Raw genomic sequence first — 12,286 nt, 5'->3', positions numbered from 1 at the left:
ATATTTTGCCTTATTGAAATATTAATTTCTTCCAAATACTCTTGTAAATCGTTTGCCAAGAACTGCAAATAATTATCACCATTTACATTGTTGGGAAGAAATTTGGCTTATTAGATTTTTATCCAAAATTCCTGCCCAAACATTAACTTTGAAAGTCCTTTGGTGATGAGTCGTATTTTTGGCGTGAGGATTTTCGTCGACCCAAATGTGCTCGTTATAATGGTTTGTTATTCCATTTTTACTGAAGGTAGCCTCGTCGGTAAACAAAATATTTCTAATAAAATTAACATTTCGAGTATTTTCCATTAACAACCAATCGCAAAATCCAATCCTTTTAGGATAATCTTCAACCAATAACTCTTGAACCGTTGTTAAGTGATAGGGTTTAAGCAGCTGATCCTTCAAACGCCTCCAAACCCTTACGTGAGGAACATTTAGTTGAGCACCTATTACCCTTGTACTTGTTCCAGGGACTAGTTGGACGACCACTATTGCCAGCAAATTTTGCGGTTGGAATCTACCCATTTCCCGTAAACGACGATCAATGGTCAGAAATAATCGTCTATCGGGTGTATTTTATATTGGGGTATTTTACTGCATAACGCCTTGCGACTGCTGCACTATTTCCTTGACATTCACCTAGGATATTCCCGATAGTTTATTGAAATCATAATTTAATCTGATCCAACTTAACCAAAGTTAAATGCATATCTGCCATTTCTTGAAATGTGTAGGCGATTGTAATATTAAAATTTTGAATATTAATCTTATTCACAAACTAAATGATAGTTTCAAATTATTGACTATTATTGATGGAACTGTTTGTAATTATTGTATCCGTAGAAACTAATTGTAATTTTATGGCCAACTAGGAAAAAACTAGTTTTTCCAAAAAGTGATGAGGCAAAAAAGTTTTAAAAATAATGTGTTAAACTAATGATGCCACAAAATTTATTTGATTTGAACGTACTCAAAAGTTTGGGGGATTTAGGGCTGCACATGCACACCCCCCTTAAAATTTTTCTGTGCGCTTAGATTTTGTTGTTTCATTTGTATGAAAAATGCTTTTAGAACAAGAAAGTAACTTGTCCATTTTTATTACAAAATGTCAAGTAGCTTAGGAGATAATGCAAAAAAAAACAATTTTTATTTTGTAACTTCAAAGGGCTGTAACTTTTTTTGTGTACACCTTTGTACTTTGGATTCAATCAATTTATTTTTGTCCCCGGAATGCGTGATTTAATTTATGACATACCTTTTTGAAACACCCTGTATAACATAACTTAAACGGTAGTTTCATATTTTCTATTTCTAAAAAAATTCCCGTGTGTCAAAATCGTAAAACCATAAAACTTCCCGATTTCACGTATGTCAAGTACCGCTATCTACTCTCCAAAAACAGATCCAGATTGCCTGTTCTCTTCTCACTACCTAGCTCAAATATTCACACGCTCACACATTATCAGGGCCGTTTTTACATATACCTTGAGTCGGTACAAAAATCCAGATTTATGAACCTTCAAAGCGTCATTTTGATTGTAATTTAAATATTTATTATAACAATTTTTGTACTATTTTGGATCTTAACGATTCTACATAACCATTTTATTTTTATATTTCTTAAAGTAGTGTGGTTTGATAACATACTTGCAACACACTTTACTTTCAAGACACACACAGCAACTTTTCCTGAAAGCATCAGGGTAATTCGTTTTTTAAATACTTGAATACAATGATTTTCTCTAATCACTTAATAATAAAAGTTTTTTTTGCTTGTCATTGGAAACGAAATGTTGACGTTACCTGAGGACCGTCATGTTATCGCTCGTATAAAATAAAATCTGAAGGTTTATAAGAAGGTATTATAAGAAAATCATTAATTACTATGGGTAAATAGACAGTTGAGTTGACATATTAAAGAGTTTATATCAGATTTAAATTGAATTTGCGCACATAACTGAGCTATAATTATAAAAAAATTCGACTGGCATATCTCTCACACAATTTTTATTACAATATTTGATTCTTGTGAAGTCTGTCACAAAACGTAAAGAACAGAAGAATGCTTCTGTAGATGATGGACGAAAAAAATATAAAATATAAACTATTTCTCATAAAACACGACAGTTTCAAATACCTATTCCAAAGATGAATATTTCAAACTCAAATTAAATTACATAATCCATAATTATATCGAGAATTACAAAAATAAAACTCTACAAAACAATAATACGCCTAGTCCTAACGTATGGTTCAGAGAGCTGAAACAAAAAATAATGGAAATATGCTAGGATGTTTCGAAAGGAAAATACTAAGGCGAATCTATGGAGCATTGAATGACAATGGAGTGTGAAAAAGACGATACAACTTCGAATTTTTTAGAATAGACCAGGAACCTGATATCGTAAAACATTTTAAGATAGGACGTCTGAGGTGGATAGGACATGTAATGCGGATGGAACAAAATGACCCATCTAGAAAAACGCTCCTTGATAGACCTATTGGTCAGAGAAGAAAAGGAAGACCCAGAACAGGTTTCCTTGATAATATCGATGAAGACATGAGAAATATGAGAATACGTGTTTGGCGGAGAAAGGCGATGAATAGGGACGACTGGAGAGAAATTCTCGAGAAGGCTAGAACCCACGCAGGGTTGTAAAGCCAGAATGATGATGATGAATAAATGATATAACTAAAAGTAATAACATAGAAGAAGAATATCGTAATCTAAAATGAGTGGTAAGTAAGGTTGCAGATGAAGTATTAGAAACGTAAAATGGAAGGAAAAACAGAATATCATTGATTGTCTAACGAGATAAAGAAATTAATAAAAGAAATAAACTACTTTAACAAGAATTGGCTGACAATTAAGCTTGTCAACATAAAGAAGATCCATAAATCAATAAAAAAAGGAAATAACATTATTCTGAAATAACCTGAAAATAACCTGAAAAGAAATAATACAAACAAAGTAAAGACTGATTGTATTCCTTTACCAGAATGAAAAAAACATTACGTTTTTCTGCTAGTTAAAATCAGAAAAAAGTACTCAGCTGAAAATACACTACTTCATAACGAAGTACCATACATAAATGTCACTATTACAATAGAAGAAGTTAAAAGCGCACTACCAAATTATCCAAACTTACTATCCAAAACGAAGTGGCTGATCTCCAGGTCATAGAAATATTCCTTTGGAATTAATAAAAAGTAGAAAAACGACAACTATTTTTAGGAAAAGTAATGAACGAGATACCAATTATTATCGAAGTTTGAGTATAAATAGTATAATAAGCTAACTCTGTCAGACCGGAAAACAAAACTCCGGGTCTATAAAACAATAATCAGGCCCATAGTAAGTTATGGTTGTGAAACATGGGTGGTGACACAGAAATCTGCCAATGCATTAGATGTGTTTGAAAGAAAAATATTACGTAGGATCCTGGACCCAATAAGTGAAGACAACAACTGGCTTATTAGGTATAATAGAGAAATATACGAGCAATATAGCGAACCAACTCTAGCACAATACACTAAACTGCAGAGATTACGGTGGGCAGGGTACGTGGTCCGCATGCATAAGAATAGAATCCCCAGAAAATTACTAAATGCAAGAATGCAAGGAAAAATACCTGTTGGCAGACCTAAAAAGAGATGGGAAGACGAAGTCGATGAGGATGCCAGGAACTGCCTGGAAACGCGTTCATGGAAAGGAACAGCGGTAAATCGAAATGATTGGAGAAGCTTGTTGAAGGAGGCCAAGGCCCGATTTAAGCTGTAGTGCCATTGGATGGATGGAAGCTGACTCTGTAGTAAAGTTATTAATGATATAATAAGACGGACCATCAGTCATAGAATTAGAAAAGATCAAAGCGGTTAGACTAGATAGATCCTTTGCTGTACAGAAACTTATTTATCTTACAACAGATAGTACAAAAGTTTATGAGTGTATGAAAGAAATTACTTTTGTCATTTGTACACTAAGAAAAAGCCTATGATAATATTTTGAGATCAAAGTTGTTGGAAGCTTTAAAAGACCTAAGAATTGATCGACACCTGTCACAGGTTATAGAACATATAGAGACAACAGAGTACAAATAAAAAATACCTTCACAATTTATTATTCGCAAAAATATGATTTTTCCACTTGCAGACGATCTTGTTATGCTAGAGCGAGTCTTTGGGACTCACGTGCTTTAGAATTCATGAAAAGGCTGAGTATAATGAATATAAAAATTGGGATAATAGATAGGCCTGAATAAAACAGAATACCTAGTACTAAACAGGAAAGCTATATTTAATCAGAACTTATTGTGAAAAGCAGAAATGGAGCAAAGAATTAATAAAATAGGAAAGTCTTAGCAACTTTTAGTTTATTTTGTCTGTATAAAAGCATTTCAAATGAAAATAAGAGAAAAGCGGGTAGGACTATGGTGAAATTAAATTTGATCTATGGGTCCAAAGTGTGGACACCTATTGTAGATCTCTAAGAAGAATGTTTTTAGGTAGAAATGGATTATATAAAAAGCAGCGCAGAAATATTAAATAGATACCAGAAGATGACGAATACAGGGGATTGGCAAATAATGGAAGAAAGGCAGAGCAAGATGCCCATATATATATATATATATATATATATATATATATATATATATATATATATATATATATATATATATATATATATATATTTAAATTTAATAAACAATCCACAAGGAAACAAAGTTCCTGTATTTGGCTGTATACCATATATTAAAAAACTTTGAATAAAATCCTTTATAAAAAGGTATATAAAAAACCCAGTTGGGCTATGTTGCATTGACAAAACGTTTTCGGAATAAATATTCCATCATCAGTGTCCTAAAATAGTATTTAACCACTTAATTAAAAAGAACATGAAATGATTTAAGTTTTGACTAAGGTTAATGTAAAAGTGTGGTTAATACTTACAAGTTAATACATGGATGTAGCCACTAAATATGTGGGTAAAAACCCTTTAAAAATTATTAAATAAGATTTGATTTACATTATGTCTAATTTACAGTTAAGATGTTAAAGTTACCGTTGGATTGGTAACATGGCGACATATGACTCTACATTAGTTGCGAGTCCTGAGACGGTATGTCTACGAGGACTTTGTCAAAGCAACTGATTGAAATGACAATCTTGGCAGGTTAAGACGGAAGTTATGACAGAGCAGTCAGTGTAACTGTATATGTCTATTTAAGACAGAAGCCAACGTTGTTTAAAATTGTGAAAGTTGAAATAAAATAAAATTATAACAGTATCAACCATCAATGTTATTGTTTTAAATTATGTATGTGAAATGAAATTGTGGTGAGAAAATTATGTGATTATAGTTAGGCAACCAACTATACAGTGTCGAGTGGTGTGATGAAAAGATTCTTATATAAGGCCCTTTATGTTTTAATAACATTTGGTACCTGGAAAATGGAAACTAGACACTGGTGGAAAGTTGGGTTCTTGAAAAAATATAGGAATTGATATATTTAATATGTGAGGATGTTGTTCAATGAATGAAATAAAACTATTATGATATAAAGTTCATGTAAAAATTAACTTACAACTCAATTATATTAGGCCCTGTATGTCAAAAAACAACATTTGGTACCTGGAAAATGTAAAACTTCTTGAGTTGTAAGTTCATGAATATGAATTTCTGATTGGATGTTGACAAACTGAGTGGAGTAGTTATATTTTGTGTGTTGACAAGTATGAAATGGATAAAATTTGATGGTTGAAAGTGGTTTTGTAATATATTGGTCGTAAAGTACTTAACTTATAACTTGAGAAAAAGCCCTATCTGTTATAAAGCAACACTAGGTACATAGGAAGATAAAAGATTAAGTTATAAGTTGGTAAGTTGAATGAACTATTGGTCTATATTGACTATAATAGTAAAATGAAATTGTTGTATGTGGCTCTGTTAAATTTGAGTAAAGAGAATGAAAATTAACGTGTTTTGAGAAAATTGTGATAAACGTATAGACTACGAAAGACTGAGGTCCCCAGAGAACCGAAGCCAAACCCTGAGGGAATTGTGTAGAGAAGTAAAATAAGAATTTAATAATATGGAATGGGTGGTGGATGATGGATGATCTGATATGAATTTGGGAGTGTCGAAATAGAAGCATGGAAAGTATTGGTTATAGTGATTAAGACATGAAGTTTGGGTTGAAAAGAAAAGAGTAGGATAGATAGAAAGTAAGATGTATTGGAAGAAAGGTTTTTAGAGTGAACTAAGGGAGATGAGTATTAGGTGAACTAATAATTAATATGGAATTTAATTGTAGAAGTAAATTGGGGATGTAAGTTAGGAGAATAGTTGACGATGGAGAGGGAGAAAATCTCGATTGAATGAAACATGACGATTAACGCAATTTGGGCTTTTTTGTTTTTCTTTAAGAATTTCAAGATCTTCGTATAAATCTAATTTGAGGAAATTTTTTTGGGGGATGTTGTGAATAAGTGAAACGTCTTCTGGGATATTAAGGGTGTGTTTGTATTCTTTAAGATGTTGAGAGAAAGTGGAAGTATTTTAATTAATATTAATTTTTAAAATATATTTTAATTAATAAATGATGTTTTGACGAATCCAACGCCACCTCGAAGTCAGAATGTGAAAATATGGACAAAGTGCGATTTGAAAGTATGCTCCTCAATTAATATTTTATTTATATAAAAATATTCATATATCTTCGTATATTTTCCAATCTTCCGGTAATCTTCCTGCCGATCTTCTTCACAGATTCCAACTTCACAGATTTTGAGCATTTTATTTCCTCATATAGTAGTTCACATATCTATTACATAATACTTTACTCTGAATGATTGTAGTGAATATTCTGTGTTTGTGATTGTCTGAAATATCTTGAACAAAAAGTGTATTAGTTAGTTATAGTATTGCTATTAATTTTTTTCCGAGTACCTACGTGTTTTTAAAGTTGATTTCAGTTGTCCAGCTTCCCATCATATTCCCAAATATTTGTAATCTTTAAAATAATATGTTGTCCGGTTACAAGCAGTAGGTTCTGTTGTTTACTTATAAGTTCCACATCTTCTATTTATCAATAATTTACGTGTCATAATATTCGATGTAATTTTAGCATTGTGCTAACAACATTGGGTCATTTGAGACTAAATAGTATAAATGGTGTTATGATCTAAGGTTATTTCCAGGTTTTTATATTTTTTCTTTACATACATCAGTATTTATTCCAAATCCTGAACAAGACTGGTCACAGACAGCAACCATGCTTGAATACTTTATTTTTGAAAAAGATTTTATATTCTGGGAGGAATTCGATTGATGATCCGTAAGGGCTTCCATTTTGAGGTTTAAACATAGATTTCAAGAGAAAGAATGTTTTGTCTGGGGAATATATACTATATTATCATTTGCGATGTGTAACATTTTTTATCGCTACTTTGTTTAACACGTATATTTTCTCAGACAGTTCACTGCTAATCTAATTTTTTTTTGCTTATTGGCTTTGGCTTGGAACCTTTAGCCCCGTAATTACATATGAATATTAGTATTGATTCATACAGGATTTTGCAAGAAGGACACTTTTCACGCTCAGGGATTAATCAAGGCGGCTTTATTTTAACAAACAAGACATAAACCATTGATGGTTGAAAGCCATTTTTACTTCTGAACTCGATACCCTCAAAAACGAACTTTCCCATCTTTAGGATAGCCTTATGTTGAAAGGTTACTCTAAGTTATAAATCATAAACAATAAATCGACAAATAAACCCTGGAAGTGGAAAAAGACTACAGAATAGAGACTATTTAATACCTGTTAATTTTGCTGATGACTATTTCTTTTGAAGTAGTTGGTTGATTTATTTTTGAACCGCTTTTATTTTCCTTGTATTGATTTATGTGATTAATAGATATCAATTTTTCCGAGATACAAAACACCAAAACCACAAGTTTTAAAATGTTTATAAAATTTATTAACAATTAATTTATTTTAATTTATTTTAGTATAATACATGTCTTTTAAATCTGAAAAATTCAATATTCTCAGTTAATGAATAATTATTTTCTAAAGTCGAATTTATAATTTTAAATGATCCACTTTTATTATAAAATATTCACAACGAATGTAATTAATAATACATATTTTTATGATAGCAAATTGCATTCACGTTAGTTTGAAAATATGGGTAAAGTCGGACCTGCACGTCCAATTCCGAATGTTTACCGTACGGGTCCCTTATATGCCGCCTTTTAACGTAACCCAACAGCTGGTGATCCAGAAACCACCCCTCGAAAATGGGTGGGGTTTGTACTGTTTGCCTCGTGCCATGTGCGAATGTGTTTCTTTTCAAATTAGTTGATATAAAACTTCATTCCTCAAAACACTGTCGCACGCGACAAATCTATAATAGCGCCAAACTAATTGTAACATCCGGTGCAGCCGTTTCTACGAGCTCTCATATTATTATTTAGTGACCGAAGTGAACTTTCTAAGTGATGACAAACTCGAGCGCGAAAATTAGTCTATTCTGAGAACTCTGAACGAACACTCTACAATGTCTCAAATCAGTGTCGTACAATATAATCCTCCGTTAAATAAACTTAACATCCTACAGCAAAATAACGTGAATAACAAACAAAGTGAACGGCAGATTATTGTGTTAAGAAAACCTCCACAACTTCTTCCTCAACCCAAGGATTTTAACCGAGATGATGTTCTTATCACCAACACAGCTAAAAAGAAGTCAGCAAGTAAACCAGCAAAGGAACTTAAAACCAATCCAGCGCCGGTATCAGTAGCTAGAAGAAATGCTAGAGAACGTAATAGGGTAAAACAAGTTAACAATGGATTTGCAAATTTAAGGCAACATATTCCCAACTTCATAGCTGCAGCCTTTGAGTCTAGTAATGGAAGAGGTGGCAACAAAAAACTTAGTAAGGTAGAAACTCTTCGGATGGCGGTTGAATATATACGTAGTTTGGAAGATATCTTAGCTATGGATACAACGGATGGCATACCAGAACATCCCTATCCATCACCAACGTCTTCAGCATCTCCTAACCACCAAATTACTAACAACGTTACTTACACATATCAAATACTATCACCGCCAGATGACGACGATGATATGTCTTCTACTACTACTTCTTCACCACAACAATTCATCAAGATCGACACTTCATCAGGAGCCTTTCAAGTTCTTTCAAACACCATCTATGAAGATGACGAAAACTTGGATCCTATGGTCGACGAACATTTGCTCACAGATCCTTCTTTATTAGATCCGAATTTAGCATTTAACGTTAACGCTCAGGACTTAAGTTATTTAAATACCATGCATACCACAGGATCAATCTCTCCAGGAATCTATAGTGACAGTTCTCTAAGTCCTGGTTCTTTGGAAAAAAGTGATCCCAACTGTTACATACCAGTGTTTAATAACTCGAGGGAAGAACAGTTATGTGATGTGAAACCAAACATCAATGAACTTCCGGTTATTCACTTAAAGACTGAAAACGGGTTGACCGAAGAACATAAAGAAAATATTGAAGATGTTCTGCAATGGTGGGAACAGCGACCCCAACCCAGGGGGAGCTAATAATAACTAATGATTCCTAATATAATGTAGGTATGTACACGCATAATCTTTTAAGTTAAATATTTTTGAATTTATTCCATGTCTACTTTTAAAATTTATTTTTTGTTTGATAATAAATGTATAATATTAATCAAAAGAAAGTAGATATCTGTAGGGGGCCAGAAAATTAATATGGAAATATTAAGTTTTGGTTACTGTATAAACCAATATTCATTACTACAAATATCAAATAAGTACTTATTTGATATATGGCATTATATTTTAAATAAGTATACCTATTTACATACGACTTATTTCAAAATATAATATATATAAATATATATTATATCTCTTATTCCTTATAAACCAAATATTGGAAAATAAATTATTTACTTAATATTTTGAGTTTTAGAATGGAGGTTTTTTTAAAATCAAAATTTACACATTTTACTACATGTGTTTAGATACACATTTTCGTATTTTGTTGCACATTTTACAACATGTGTTTAGATACACATTTTCGTATTTTGTTGAATTAAAAATAAACTATTTTTTTTATTTTTTTTTTTCTGAAAAATGGTTATGGCGGAGCCAATTAGCCAGACTTGTTTCTGTATATTGTTAAAATCGACTAAATTTTCATTATTATTGATTGCAGATTCATAGTCAAAACTTTCTTGTTATCAGTTATCAATGTTAGTACCTAATTATAGTATATACCTAATATTTGTATGGTTACATAAATTTTGTTTTGATATATTTTTATTTTGTTTTTACATTCTTTTATTATCTTTTTTTTGGTTTTTTGTTTTGTTTTCTTTTTTTTGCTTTTTTTTGTATTTATTTTTTGTTTTTTGTTCTATTTCTATTTTCTTAATTTTTTTTTTTTCAAATCATATTAACAGATTATGCCTATATACTATTTACAACATGTATTTACATATTATATTTTAACATGTTTGTAAATGCAATGAAGAATTTCGATATTATTTGAAAATATGAAAATATTGAGGTTTATTGGAAAATAACACTTAGAATTTATTAATTCCTTATAAAGTTCGTTTATATTATTAATTTGTAAATCACATTCATCAAGTTATACTGGAAGGAAAAGTACAGGGCAAAAGATCAGTAATAAGAAGCCAGAACTCGGGGCTGAGAGACCTGAGGAGATGGTTCGACCGCTCATCCGCAGAAATCTTTCGCGCAGCAGTTTCCAAAACTACAATTGCCATTTGGATTGCCAACCTTCGAAAGGAGACGGCGCCATGTAAAGAAATCACATTCTAATATAATATGTGTTAGATCGCCTATTTTGACACAAGTACAATTGGGAGTATTTGATAGGCCGATTCCATGCATGTAAGATGGTGTAAGAGCATGATTTGCTCTCAGCCGAATAATGGTCTTTATAAAATGTCAATTAAATTCTGTGTAGAACCATCTTCTTGAGGGCATCCTACGGTTACAATGATAAAAGTTTAAGATAGTCTCACATTCTCTGTAATGTAAATGCCAATTATTTTTAAGTTTTTGTCTACTAATGGTGTCAAAATCTGTCGCTGGAATTAAATTTTTGTTTACTTTTTCTCCAAGCATATACGCTGATTTAGCAATGATCTCATTGTCCTTTATTCCCGAATGGCCCTTGATTCATGTAATTATTACATTTAATCCTAATTGTATAGTTTCATAAATAATTTTAAGAATTTTCAGTTCAATGTGGTTTATGTACTTGACTGTTTGAATATTGTTAAATCTGTCGACCACGCTTTTACTGTCAGTAAATATAACATAGTTGCTAGTTGGATTCAGTACTATATACTGAAGGGCAAACATTATTGCCATCATAGAAATAAACTAAAGCAGTAATATTAATAATTTATCAATTTTCAATGTAGCGATTATTTTTTTTATTGTTTAACTTTCTATCGAATTAACAGCTTGAAAGAATATAAAATATTTTCTCCGTATAACATAAGAAAAATTTTTTTTCAATATTTTCAAGTTTTTCTGTTTCATTATAGTCCAGTTGTCAGAGAGTTGACCCCTAAAAATCATACGAACAAGCTGAATTTTGCAGAGAATATTAATTTTAAGACCCCAAAAAAGATGCAAAAAAGTTTACCATTTCCACTCCTGGGCATACTCCTATAACCCCCTCGTAGGGGGGTAAAAACATAAAAAAAGCGATTTACCAAGAATCTGTACGTCGTAGAACAAAATGTTTTAAATAAAACTATAGCTGAGATAATTTTAAATAAAAATGTTTATTATCACTTTTTGTGTAAAATGAAACGTTCTCTCAGAAAAAACGCTTGAAGCGACCGTCGATTTTGAATGTCAGTTACGGGCGCGAAATCAATGTTCAATAAAAATTTTATCAGCTCGACGGTAAAAATTCGATATTTTTTGATCCAAGTGTCCTATTGACAAAAATCAAACTGCGTTTCAAAGGTAAAGAGTGCAGCTTTCGTATGTAGTTTATATATATATATATATATATATATATATATATATATATATATCCATGAAATTAAGGCATTTCTAAAGTTAATTTATTTTTCAAGCTATTCTTATGAATTTAATGTTTTAGTTGACGACAGTAGCTTTTGTATCAAACATTTTCTGTAATATTTTTTAATTCATTTTTTAACCCCTTGATGTAGGAGCTGACATTTAAATCTAGTATTCGGTG

General features: G+C 31.4%; 1 protein-coding gene across 1 annotated transcript in view; it reads left to right on the top strand.

Annotated features, from left to right (window-relative positions):
• The first annotated feature begins 8,404 nt into the window (after window positions 1-8,404).
• LOC140438220 (uncharacterized) overlaps window positions 8,405-12,286 on the top strand; it is a 35,711-nt gene continuing 31,829 nt past the window's right edge. Inside the window, exon 1 of the mRNA XM_072527926.1 lies at window positions 8,405-9,639. Coding sequence (XP_072384027.1) covers window positions 8,566-9,609 — 1,044 coding nt within the window. The 5' untranslated portion in view covers window positions 8,405-8,565 and the 3' untranslated portion in view covers window positions 9,610-9,639. The remainder of the gene's footprint in view (window positions 9,640-12,286) is intronic.

This window comes from Diabrotica undecimpunctata, chromosome 4 (genome assembly GCF_040954645.1).
Source record: "Diabrotica undecimpunctata isolate CICGRU chromosome 4, icDiaUnde3, whole genome shotgun sequence".
NCBI classification, from domain to species: domain Eukaryota; kingdom Metazoa; phylum Arthropoda; class Insecta; order Coleoptera; family Chrysomelidae; genus Diabrotica; species Diabrotica undecimpunctata.
The sequence above is the reverse complement of the archived record's forward strand: the minus strand, read 5'-3'. Positions and strand labels throughout refer to the sequence as shown.